The 13,797-nt window shown below is 39.2% G+C and overlaps 1 protein-coding gene across 3 annotated transcripts in view; it reads left to right on the top strand.

The window, feature by feature from the left end:
* The window catches only part of USP47 (ubiquitin specific peptidase 47), a 100,553-nt gene extending 91,968 nt beyond the window's left edge, over window positions 1-8,585 (top strand). For all 3 annotated transcript variants that reach the window (XM_081064432.1, XM_081064431.1, XM_081064433.1), the window contains 6 exons: window positions 1,057-1,172; window positions 1,554-1,672; window positions 3,878-4,008; window positions 5,519-5,566; window positions 5,657-5,787; window positions 6,380-8,585. In XM_081064432.1, coding sequence (XP_080920558.1) covers window positions 1,057-1,172; window positions 1,554-1,672; window positions 3,878-4,008; window positions 5,519-5,566; window positions 5,657-5,787; window positions 6,380-6,554 — 720 coding nt within the window. In that variant the 3' untranslated portion in view covers window positions 6,555-8,585. The remainder of the gene's footprint in view (window positions 1-1,056; window positions 1,173-1,553; window positions 1,673-3,877; window positions 4,009-5,518; window positions 5,567-5,656; window positions 5,788-6,379) is intronic.
* The last annotated feature ends 5,212 nt before the right edge of the window (window positions 8,586-13,797 follow it).

Here is a 13,797-nt window from a genome sequence, read left to right as displayed (position 1 = left end):
CCTAAAACTTTATAAAAACAGGCAGGGGACACATGTGGCCCTCACATCATTGTTTGTTGTCCCCCTCTCTGAGGTGTTGCTACAAATGCTGGATGGGGGCAAAAATTTCCTGCTTCTAAAAGGGGATTTGTTTGTGCTTATTTTTTGGGAATGATGGTATAATGCTACAGGTGGACAGCACTTGACCTGTGCAGTATATATGTTCTTTTTGTGCTCAGAGAGTCATTTTAGTATTTAATAGGCATTTATCTAGTGTTTACTTTGTCTTTAAATGCTCGCAAATATTACTCCTTTAATCTTCATCAGTTAAGGATATGAGTGCTATTACACCCATTTTATAGATAAAGAAACTGAGGTACAGAAACGTTAAGTAACTTGCACAAGGTCATACAATTTGTATGATGGATTAAGGACCTAAACAAACTATGTTTTTTAGGGAGTAATCAATAAAATATTTTAATTCCTGTGATACACACAGCTTGTGGCGAATACCCAGAAGAATAAGGCAAAGACCCAATCTTCAGGATGTTTATAATATCTTATTAGGGATCTAGACAGATGTGAAAAATAACAAATAAGGGGATACATTTTTCATAAAATGCCTTCATTCGTTCAAAAACAGTTTATCAGGCACCCATCATATCTCTCATATGTCATTTTGACTTATGTTCCTTCTAAGTGGGGGGGGTTTGTGGATACTGTCCCTTGAGACAATTAATGCATGTACTTGGAGAATTAGTTTGCATTTCCCTTGTTTTAGTCCATAAAAGTGATTTTTTACTTTTAAAATTGTGATCAGTTTATTATAAGAAGGAAATGTGAATGTGTTATCTTAATCTGTGCAATGACTCTGTGAGGAACACACTGTCTGCAGTTTGCAGATGAGAAAACTGAGCACAGAAATGTTAAGTAAACTTGCCTAAGATAGCGGTTAGTAAGTAATGGAGCCTAGATTTGAACCAAGAAAGATAGACAGTTGTCACGGTATAAAGTACAAATATCTTGTTATTCCTTATTTTAATGTATAACTCAAGCTCTAATTATTTATATTCCTAGCCATGCAAGTTTCTGCTAGATGCTGTGTTTGCCAAAGGAATGACTGTACGGCAATCAAAAGAGGAATTAATTCCTCAACTCAGGGAGCAATGTGGTTTAGAGCTCAGTATTGACAGGTAAAGTAAAATGACAGTGATTTGTAAAAATAAAGCAAAAATATCAATGCTTTGAAGAAAGACTGTGTGGTCAAATTACATGGATTGATACAATTTTCTAAAACTAGAAAAATGAAAATTCCTGTACTATTTAGAATTTTAGTACTGCAAATTAGTTTAATAGAACTAAGCAAAAGTATTTGAAGTGTGTTTCAATTTTGTCTGTAGGGTACTAAATATGAAGTACTGTATTTCATTGTATTTTCTTCAAAATTTAATGAATAACCACTTATCATGTGTATTTGAGCATAATTCACTTTTTCTTGATGTCAGATTTATGTCATTTTTTTAAGTCAGGAACTTTAAATTACAGTACTTTACAATGTATTGTCACATTTGTAGGTTTCGTCTAAGGAAAAAAACATGGAAGAATCCTGGCACTGTCTTTTTGGATTACCATATTTATGAAGAAGATATTAATATTTCCAGCAACTGGGAGGTTTTCCTGGAAGTTCTTGATGGTATTACCAATATTTTTGTGGGGAAATACCAGTTAGAAATGTTCTAGAACTAATAGAAACACAGTTTTTAATCAAATAATGAGTTTCTTCTATCTTTTCTCTGGGTCCCATTTGCCTTTTAATTTTTTTTTTCCTCTAATTTTTTAGAATATTAACTCCTCCTTACAGGGAAGTTACAATTTCCAGGTTGTATCTGTATACTTTGTACAGAAAATTCTGCTAATATTTTCTTAGCCATATTTATAATTTAGTTTCTTTTTTTAATTATGCCTTGTTTTGAGGATATGCTATTGATAATTTATCAGAGATTTTGAGAACAATGACTATATTCGTTTTCTCGGCTGCCGTAACAAAGTACCAAAAAATAGGTGACTTAAACAACAAAATGTGTGGTCTCACTGTTCTGGAGGCTGGAAGTCTGAGACCAAGTTGTTGGCAGAGTTGGTTCCTTTTGAGGGCTCTGAGGGACACTCAGTTCCATGCCTCTCGCCTGGCTTCTGCTGGTTTGCTGGCAACCTTGGGAGCTCCTTGGCTTGCAAATGCATCACCCAGATCTCTGCCTTCAGCTTCACATGGGGTTCTCCCTGTGGGCTTATCTGTCTGTATCCAAATGTCCCCATACCATGTTCCCCGAAAATGAGACCTAACCAGAAAATAAGCCCTAGCATGGTTTTTCAGGATGACGTCCCCTGAACATAAGCCCTAATGTGTCTTTTGGAGCATAGATTAATATGAGACCTGGTCTTATTTTCGGGGAAACACACTATTACAAGGACGCCAGTCATATTGGATTAGGGCCCACCCTGTTGATTTCATTTTAACTTGATTATCTCTGGAATTACCCTATTTCCAAATGAGGTCATCGTCTGAGGTACTGGGGGGTTAGGACCTAACATGTCTTTTGGAGGCAACAACCCATAACAATGACCTAGAAGAGCACTTGTGTTTGTCATACCTCTTGGTTTTGATTATCAACCTTGGTGCATTTAAAGTATTTTTTTTGGAAGAGGTAGTGTGGGGAAAGTTGGTTTTGGTTTTAGGGGGATCATATCAAAGGAAACAATTAGTTTTATATTAGTCTGTGACTGTTGTTGCTTAGCCAAACTTTCATTTTCCTTTTATTCTGTAGAAATTAAAGTATTATAAGTTCTGGATGCTTTTATATGTGATTGTGATAGTTTTCAGAGGACTCAATAATACTTATACTTCACCTATGTCATGTCTAATTTGCTGTAAATTTCAATGGTTGAAATTCTGATTAATTGGCGAGTTAACGGGTGACAAGGAAAAACCAGGATGCCACGTGCCATGGTGTGTAAGCAGCTGCTTCAGATTGTAATTTTTTTTCTGAGTGCCTGGGGCCTTAGAGAATAATCACTTTATCTGGGTGGGCCAGGAAGAGATCATAAAAAACATAGAAGTCACCTTTCTAAGGGAAGTCAGGATGTGTTAACAGAGGTGGATTAGCCAGAAAGTGTTACTGCAGCAGTATCATTCCAGTATGTATTTTAGCATCCAATAGGTGAATAAGGAACAAGTCCTGTGATTAAATCTAAGAAACATCGGTTGACCTGTAATTTGCCAGATACAGCTAATCCCTGGTGCTACAAAAAATGCATAAGATCCAGTGATTGCCCGCCAGATGTGCATCGTCTGTGAGAGAAGCAGAACTACAAACCTGTAATTCCAAAATGATAGGTTCTAAGGACCAAATCAGTACTATTTGCTCTTGTATACACCAGAGAGAAAAGTGACAAGTGAGCTGGATTTTGAAGAATCACTAAGTTTGGGAGTAAATATAAAGAGAAGGATTAATGATGATAGCTTGAGGGGCAAAAAGATAAAGTGAAGATTATTTGATTATGATTTTTAGATTGTGAGCAGTAGCCAATAGAAAAGCAAAGATTGGAGACCCAGAGAAGAGAGTAAATTGGTAGAGCAGTGCCCAACAGAAGGGAGACAGTGGAATTTAGGAGTACTGGTGGAAGGAGAGCTTGAGTATAGTTAGGAATTATCTTCTGAGACTGGAGGGAAGAGAATAGATATTTTATTCTCAAAAACTCCTGGGGATAATTGGTTTTCTTTTATGCCACTTTTTAAGAAAACACTTGAAGTAAATCTTCTTGTTTAGTCAGGCAACACAGGAAAAGTCAAATTATGAACCTCTAGAGAAAAGAGTGATGGCCTAATTTTGCATGTTCATAGGGGTGGAGAAAATGAAATCTATGTCACAGCTTGCAGTTTTGTCGAGACGGTGGAAGCCTTCAGAGATGAAGCTGGATCCCTTCCAGGAGGTTGTGTTAGAAAGCAGTAGTGTGGATGAGTTGCGAGAAAAGGTAAGTTCATTTTAAACAAAATGAGCTAGTATACCTTTTTCTCTGTGTTGCGTGCGATAGCCTAGGAATAGTGAGTGCCAGACACTGATGGGACAACCTTCCTTTCTTTGTCTCGGTCACACCTGTGACACCTTGTATCACTCACACATTCTAGTTGTTTCTTAGGGCTCCAAATGCCTTGAAAAATAGCACTGGCTTCTGGCAGTCAGAAGTGGACCCTCACTTTGTTACTTGTATCATTTTGTCCTAAGTAGTTTGGATTATTTAGGAGTTACCAGACAACAGTGCTGTATGTATTTTAAAAACCCAAATGAGGTAGAACTGAATAGAGAATCCAGATGAAGTTCTTTTTTGAATTTTTATTTTAAAGGTGGGAATTCTAAGGATCTTTGGGGAAAGAGTGAATTATTTATAAGTGGTACTAGGATAGTAGGCATTTTGGGAAAATGTTTATTTCCATACTTCACACCAAACACAAAAATAAATTCTAAATATGTTAAATTTATATTAAAAATACAATAAAATAATAAATATACTATATGAAAATATTTTTATAATCCTGAAGAGGGGAAGATAAATTGTAAGCATAATAGCAGAAGCTAAAAAAGAAAAGACTACATAAGTTAAATCTTCTGCACAGCCAAAAAAAGGTTTCTTTTAAAACAACCATAAACAAAGCTAAAAAAAATAAGAAAGGGGAAAAAATATTTGAAACATATATGAAACACGATGTCCATAATTTATAAGAGATCTACATTAATAAAAAGATGAACAATCTAATTTTAAAATACACAAAGAACATGAATAGGCAATTCATAGAAGAAATACAAGTTAAAACAAGAGCATTTTTCACCTCTGAAGTTGATGAAGATTTAGAAAATCAGAAAATACCTAGTTGTCAAGGTAGCAAGCAATGTCATACACCTTTCATCAAAACAATGTTTCATCAAAACATTGATGAAATGTTTTTCAGGGTTCAGTTTGGCATTGTCTGTCAGTATTCCAGATGTGTGATTCCACATCTGAGAATTCAATCTAAAGAAATATTTGCAGTAATATGCAAAGATATTCATGGACATATAGAGTATAGCCATTGCAACTGGGAAAAATTAAAAACAGGTTCATTGTCCATCAATAGGAAATAAAATGGTATATTATTCAGCTGTAGAAGAGAAGGTTACTCTGTATCCTATTTTTATAATAGGATAATTACTCTTATGAAGTTATGATATAGAGATGTTCATAAGTAAAGTTTTATGTATTTTAGAAATATGTGATATAGTTTACATAGGAAAAGTTTGGAAGGAATGTACTAAATTGATATTTCTGGAACATTTACATAGTAGATATGGGAGAGAATTTCACTTTCTGTTTTTTTTCTAGTTTTATTTTTTTATATCAAACATTTTTTGAAAAAACATCAAGCTACTTCTATGTTGGGTAAAAGGAAAATAACTTTTCTAAGTAAATTTATATTTTAAATGAACTCATATAATGTTTCCTTTTACAGCTTTGTGAAATCAGTGGAATTCCTTTGGAAGATATTGAATTTGCCAAGGTAAAGCCCTGAGAATGTTTGCTTCTGGTTCCTAATGCTCAGTAAACATGGTTAATGGCATGATTTATTCATTCCTTCTTTTTTCCTTAGGGTAGAGGAACTTTTCCCTGTGATATTTCTGTCCTTGATATTCATCAGGATTTGGACTGGAATCCTAAAGTTTCTACCCTGAATGTCTGGCCTCTTTATATCTGTGATGATGGTGCAGTCATATTTTATAGGTAACATTCACAATGTTTTTGTTGTTTCTAGTGATACACCATTTTTGTTGTGCATAACTATCTTGTTTTTCATAAATGCCTTTACTATTATCATGGAGAGTGGCCCTGACAAGGAGAAATACAATGAGAGCCACAGATTTCATGTTGAAATTTTCTAGTGGCCACATTTTAAAAAGTAAAAAGGAACAGATGAAATTCAATTAATAAAATGGTTTTATCCCAACAGATCCAAAATATTATGATTACAACATGTAGTAAATATAAAAACTCATTTATGAGGTGTTTTACGATAATTAGAGCTATTATTGCCGTTTTAATAACTGGCACCGGACCTCTTACAAATAGATGTTCAATAAATGATAGCTATTATACTGATAATAACATGGAAATTATTCTCTGCCCTTTTTAGATGTGAGTACTATATTAATATGATAAACACGTTAGATATCTACAGCATCTCAGTATATAAGATTATTACACTGATGACATCAGATTTCATTTTCTCACTGAGGAGCATTATAGCATTCAAGCATAAATCAATAGAGGCATGTGGCTATACTGGCCTAATATGTCATTAATATTTTAAATGTAGGGATAAAACAGAAGAATTAATGGAGTTGACAGATGAGCAAAGAAATGAACTGATGAAAAAAGAAAGCAGTCGACTCCAGAAGACAGGACATCGTGTAACGTACTCACCTCGGAAAGAGAAAGCACTAAAGATCTATCTGGATGGAGCACCAAATAAAGATCTGACTCGAGACTGACTCTGCTAGTGTAGCATTTTCCCTGGGGGATTTTTGGTTTTCATTAGACGGTTCACTGCTACTGTGTAGTGCCATTATGGCCGGACATGGTTAGGGGTAACCCATGACACCAGCACTGATTGGACGGCCCTTCACCAATCAGAAGCTCAGTGCCCAATGGGCCACTGTTTTGACTTGGAATCATGTTGTGCACTATAGTCAAATGTACTGTAAAGTGAAAAGGGATGTGCAAAAAAATAAAAACAAAAAGCAAAACCTGCTACTAGAAAAGGGGGAAGGGGGATGAGTAAACGTCTTTTATTGCGGACAAATGTGCACATAGCCGCTAGTAAAACTAGCCTCAAACAGGATGCTCATAGCTTATTAATAAAAGCTGTGCAAAGGCCATGAATGAATGAATTTTCTGTTTATTTCACTGATACACACATTACCTCATTGACAATTTGGAAGTAAATGCAACGTGTGTTGACTCTTGGAAAGCAGCAAAAGTAGGAGCTGAAGAAAGAAATTCTTAGAACCAGCCGTAACCCAGTAAAGAATTGTGAAGTTGTATTTTTATTTTGTTTCATTTTTTGCAAAGTATAAAGAACATTATTCTGGAACATCAAAACGTTTCCCTTAGACCACTCCCAGCAGGTGGCAGCTCAAATTGCTGAATATTGTAATTATAACTGTACTTAAGTTATGGATGTAGAGAATACGTTTCACTCATTCATTCAGCATGTAAATAAAATTGATCCTATTGAGTTGTCATAATTGCAGTTCACCTATTTCCCATGGTTGTTCTTTTCACATATCATTCATGACGTACATTTGTGTACATTGAGAAGTATAGCAGTCTGTGTAAATGTACTCAGTGAGGTTCCTCAGTGCTGGGTCCCATACGATTGTATTTGCCCTTGTTAATGAGGTTTTTCTGTTCAGCGGCTTCAGTTTTATTTCTTTTTGTACATTTATTTTTGAAGATTTACTTCAAGTTTGAATCTTCTAGAACCCTTGTAAGTCCCACTTTAATTTTTGAGTTGATTTGTAGTTACATGTAGTTTAACTTTGGGGAAACGTCTTAACATCGTGTTGAATAAACTTGCTAGTAAGTCAGGTCATGCATAGCACAGGCTGATGCAGTCAACATGATTTCATTGCAAAGTATTAGAGTCGGCAAGTTTTTGCTTTGCTAAATACAACTATTCAATGAACACAATTATACGTAAATTTTGAAAATGCCATCTAATTTATAAAAATCAATATAAAGGTTTTTGGTAAAACTTTTTCATGCCAGATGCTGTTTACAACAAAGAACATGCCAATAAAACATTTGTTCGTTCTGTTGTGTTATTTTTAGTCATTAAACTTTTGTGAATGAAGAATCTGGGTTAAGAATAGATTTGTTTTCTTTAAATACAACATTTTATAATGTGTATTGAATAATTATTTGTATGATAAGGTATGTTTACAGTGAAGTTCTCATGAGAGATGAAAAGATGTTAATATTTAACTTTGGAGGATCCTGTCGATATTTCAAAATCAGATTTTTACCCTTTTTTCCTTTTAAGAAATATGTAATTAGAAAATAGTGTTAGCAGATGTTGGCTCTGCAGTTTGAATATAATGATTGAGAATTCCACATCTTAAAAGCCTCTTGGAATCCACAAAGAAAAAAAAATTTTCTAAGGTATTTTTCTGGCTAATTTTTATTCCATGTGAGCTATGTAGCATTCTGTGCAATTTCAAATACTGTTCAGAGTTTGCATTATTGGGATTGGTGGTATTCGCAGGAAAACTGGAAGCATTTGTGGTGAGTTGTCTTTCGGATTATTTGGATTTTCTGATGTAACATGACAGCCCTTTGGTTCTGATACAAGCCTGCTTACTTGGGACACGGGGGTTAATAAATTGTGCTTCTGCCTTCAAGGACTGACTGTGGAGCAGAGGCTGATTTGTAAACAAAATGGGCTTGTGGGCTTGTTTGGTTTGGTTTGGTTTAGTGTTCCTATAAAAGTAAATGGTAAAATTCTTATACCCACCACTCATTTTGTGCGTTCTGCCCTGTTTTTTGTTGTTGTGTTTGCTACTTCTAATTGCAGGCATATTACAAATACCAAGAGTAAAAATATATTTCATTATAGAAAAGAAAAACTTAAAGTTCTTGCTTTTCAGTGCCTGATAGAGTGAAAGCACAATGTTGCACCTTAGTAATTTCAGGAAAGGGTGTGGTGAACTTTTCTAAGTGGATGTGTGGCAATGGGAGGGAGTTTAATGTATGTATCATCCCCGCTCCTATTCAAAGGATCAAGTGAGCACCTCTGAGCCAAGAGGCTGAGCCCTAACAGGGTCGAGTGCCCAAGCCAGAGGGCCTGGAGCCTGGTGATCACTCATCTGCTGAATCTCCTGAGGCTGAGGCAGGCCACCCAGTAAATTGTGACCCTGCTCCCACAGGTCACGCCAAAGTTGTGAAGCGCTTTTACTGTGGGGCAGATGGGTTTGTGTCAACCAGCAGGCCCTATGAGAACCAAGTACCTACATGCCTGAGGCAGGTGCAAAAGGCAAGGGATGCATTCTGGCCAAAGAAGCAAAAGCTATGGTTTCAGGACCATGTTGTGTTTACCTGGTCTGCCCAGAAGTCTGCTAGTTGAAAGTCTGCTTCTCAAAGTAAGGGATAGTAGTCATGATGAGATAAAAATAGCAAGTGAAGAAGCCCCACATTAAAATGTTTGGTGATCTTTTGTAGTGTAATGGAAAGTACTTTAAAATTCTGAGAAAGCAGGGGTGAACCTATGTCACTGCTAGAAAGTAGTCAAGTCGCCATTGGTTGCCAGGCTACAGTGGGAACTGTGACACATCTCTAGGCCAGGAGAGGAGAGAGCTACAAACTTACAGTGTGGTCTAAGCTAAGGGAGAGCATAGCATCCAACATTGCAGTGTTACTAAATCTGAACCTGTGAATGTATGGAATACAATAAAATCTTTTATTCTGGCTCATTTGCTAGTATTTCCTTTTGAATTGGCTACGGTAGTTCTCCCTCTGAATTTTGTCCTTTTGTTCAGCATCAAGACCCTAAACAACTCTTGCACTTGTGACTTGCAAATTGTAGTCCAGAGTAAATGGAATAGAAGAGAATCTGAGTTAGCAAGGTTTTTTTGCTAAATAAAACTAGCCCATCTAAACAATTTGTGTGATTTTTGAAAAATCAGTATTTTGGTCACTAGCAGGGTGTATGTATAGTTTTCTAGGAGATTCGTAAAATGTTCTTTTACCAAGTTGGTAAAGCAGTTCATGGCCCAAATAAAGCTTGTGGCCACCCAGACTTAGTGTATAGGAACTCAGAAGATGCTCCTTCAGTGTTTTTTCACACAGGCGAGAGGGGCACGTGATCATATCTTAGAGATAGTGCTAGTTGTCAAAACTTGGCTTTCAGAAAACAAGAATAGTTGGCAAAATCAAGAGTGCATTAAAGTTAGAAAAGAACGCAGCAAATCACTAGGGCCAAGCTAGGAGGGCAAAAAAGCGTTGGGGTGGAATCCTCTGCCTCTTTCCCCCTCACCAGCTAATCTGTACAGAAGCTGGCCTTTTGATTGGTCAGAGCCTGAAAATTTACCCCACCAGGAATTATTAGTGGACACTATAGCCTAGCCTGAAAGGTGGGGACCACACTCCCCCTCTGCTTTCTTTGCTCCCAGCATTCATTCCCCTCCCTCCAGTGCAGAGGCACACTTTGTTTTCAACCTCTTACAATGTTTAACCCATTTCAGTGAGGAATATCCACTTGAGATACAAACATGCAGTGGCTCTGTTTCTCCAGGAACTGCCAAGTTACTACCAACTCCATTGTTGAATGCAGTTTCCCACTGGAAGTGGGCTCTCATCAAGCTCTCAGTGCAATCCAATACCATTTAAGTCACTGCATTATTAAAACAATCTCATCTTACAAAAGTTTAAGTTATTTGGTTCGAAGGTTCCCGCACCACCATCCCACACACAGTGCTCACTTGATGTGCTGCTTTCTGGAGAGGGAAGGGGGTGTGTGATCAGTGCTGTCACTCTCCCCACCCACTCTTCCTGCACCAGCTCTATGGACGGACAGTGGAAGAGAGAAGGGAGAGGGAAAGACATTTCCTTACATGCGCAGCCTCCCGTTGGTCATGGTGAGGTTACTGTCCCCTTTTATCTGCTGACTGTAAATTCACTATGAAATGATGCCCTGCAGATCCTACCAGCCAAAAACTCAACTCCCAGCGTTGGTGTTCCCTTATGAAACTTGATTCTTGCCAGCCTCCTGTTGTTGACAAGAGGTGTTCCTCTAAAATATATGTCCCATGCTGCACTGGTCCCCACCAAGTCTTCTACCCTTTTTTCATCCTTCTTCCATACCTCTATCGGGATGTGAGTGCTGCTAGAATCCATCTTTTTTGCCTCAACCCCCCACCCTACCCCTCTCTGCACACCCGTAGCTGCTCCAACAAGCCCCCTCTCCCTGATGCTCTTCCTTGTATGGTACATGGGTGGCAAGTCAGGGTGTCCTGTAGCTTCTGCACAGCCACCGCCCCACCCCATGATGTGTCATTTTTAATAGATTTTTATGAGTTTCTTCTAAAGTTTTCCCCATGAGTTTTAGTCAATGGAATCAGTCTAATTTCCCCTCCTTCATGGGAGATCAAACGGAATACCGTTTTCCACACGCTGCAATCTCCCAAAAGGGGATTCCTTACCCCCCACTTCTAGTTTATATGGAGTTGTGCTGCCACTGCTGAAATGACACTTCTCGGCCAGCCCTGTACCCAGCTCCACAGCTATTGGCCCCCAGAATTTAGAAACCCAATCTAGCTATCAAAAAGTAATTCCAGAATAATCTAGTTGCATTTCTTACTATCTGGAGGGGATACACAGACCATAGGGACACTTAATGCCCCCTTTCCAATCCCCACCTCTTCCCTCACACCACAGTAGGGCCCCTTGCTTCTCTCTTCAACTCATCCTTCTGCCCTGCGTCCCTTTCTCCCAACCGTCTGTGTCAAAAGCCTAAAGAACCAGGTAGTGAGGCAGGGAAAGCCAGACACCTGGAAGGGGAATGAATGGGAGAAGGAACTGAACAAGAGGAGGGGAAGCTGGGAAGAATCAGCCAAGACCACTTATGTCCCATCACACTCCTCTTCCTGTTCATTCTGAGGCAATGTGGGTGGACAGACCAACCATTCCCATCTGTGTGGAAGGTCGGTGTAGACTCAGAGCCTGCACCTCATGTCCAAACATCTCCTTTTCTCATTTTGATTTTTCCAGAGCCATACATTGGGGGTGGGAAAGTGGGTGAGTTGGGATTCACAAAGTTGTCATTTGTTCCCTTTTGGCTATTGTTCATGATGCAACTATGTCCGGTATCAGTTAGAAAGCTTCGCACTTCAAATAATGGAAAGATTAACAGTGACTTTACCTGTAATAATCTTGGTGTTTTACTTGAAAACGGGTCCAGATATGATTGATAGCGGGATAGCTTTTCTCCCCAATGTCATCAAGGACTCATTCTTTTGTGGTAGGCAGAATAATGACCTCTGAAAGAGGTGATTAAGGTTAAGGACTTTAACATGGGAATATTATTCTAGATTATCTAGGTGGACTGTGGGGACAGAGTCCCAGAGAGCAGTTTCCAAGCTCTCGGCCTCACATGGAAAGGTGCTGGCCGTCAGCTGTAACCAGTTAGCCATTAGCCACTGATATAACTGCCGTGGCTGTGTTCGTTGGTTGGTTGGTTGGTTGGTTGGTTGGTTGGTTGGTTGGTTGGTTGGCAGGCAGAGAAGTGGACGGCGGATTGCGGATCTTGTGGCTCCTACTTCGTGTGTCTCGCCCAGCCACCAGCGAGAATATAGTGGTATGAACCCCCCATCCATGGCTCCGTGGGTGTTCCTTTTTGGCCTCACCATATCCTGCGTTCTTATGTGGGGAGCAAGACCAGAGACCCTGCATGACACCCCGCATGACATGGGCCCAATCTATTCTTACATGTGCTTAAAAGTGGAAAACCTTTCCCAGCTGCAGAAAACCAAAGAAATTTCATACAAAAGGGAACTGACCTGTTATTGTTGGCTTTGAAGATGAAGGGGGGCCATGAGCCAAGAAATGAGAGTGACCCCTAGAGGCTGAAAAAGAGCAAGGAAATGTTTTCCTCCACAGTGAAAAATGCAGCCCTGACGACAGACACCACCTTGATCTTGATCATGTGACCTGACCGCAAGATGGCCGCCACAGTGCCAAATGGCACACCCGAAACCCCTGGACTCAGGCAGGAAACCAGGGAAGGAGGCAAAGGCATACTTCTTCCTGTATGCCTCTCCTTTTGTCACTCAAGAAAAACTCCTTCCCAGAAACTCTTTGGCACTTATTCCCTTACATTTCCTGGGCCAGAGCTTGGTCATGTGGCGATCCCGAGCTGCAAGGGGAACTGGCTTTTCCAGACTCTGCGGTGGTGCGAGAAGGGAAAGCAAAGAGAGTTGGAATAGCTTTAAGTAGCTGAAACGACAGTGTCTACCATGGGTTCCTTGGCAGGCACTCTGCATCCCAGAGAAAGGCAGGCAGTGAGGTCAAGTAGCAAGCTCCACCTAACCCTTATAACCACATTCCATTTAGAACTGTGAGTACAGGAGATACATCAGCCACTCTACGTGTCGATTTCAGCCGAGTATTTTGCAAAGCCTCTCATGTGCTTACATTTTTGTGGCTGTGATGACAAAGTGGAGCAAGGTAATATACCTGCCTATAGGTTCCATGAGGGAGGGAACCTGGTTTTATCTCATGTACCACTGTCTCCCTGGCACCTAATATTGGGCCTGACATATAGTAGGCGCTCAATAAATGGTTTGATTGAAATAATTTTCAGCCTCTTCTCCAAACATTTGCTCAAATTTACCTTGCCTTCCAACCACTGTGCATTACTTACAGTTTCCCCTATATACCCTCTCTCCTTCTTGCCTCGCTCCCTCTCCCCGTGGCCCGGAATGCCTTTTCCTGTTCCTTCTGGCCTCCTGATTAACTTCTATAATCTTAGCCAGTTTTCCTGCTACGTCTCCTAAGCCATGTGCTCCTTTGAGGCTGATGTAACATCTGTTCCAGTATCGCATTGAGTGCTTTTTTTTGTGGGCACTGGGCTCCGTGTACCTCCCACATTAGGCTGAGCTGCCTTCGTGGCAGGGTCCCTATTTGGATTGACATGGCACCACACAGCATATAACAGCACCTGGCTCTGGGCAGGTGTCA

The sequence above is a fragment of the Rhinolophus hipposideros genome (genome assembly GCF_964194185.1).
Source record: "Rhinolophus hipposideros genome assembly, chromosome: 10".
In the NCBI taxonomy this organism is placed as follows: domain Eukaryota; kingdom Metazoa; phylum Chordata; class Mammalia; order Chiroptera; family Rhinolophidae; genus Rhinolophus; species Rhinolophus hipposideros.
This window is presented reverse-complemented; position numbering and strand designations above follow the sequence as displayed.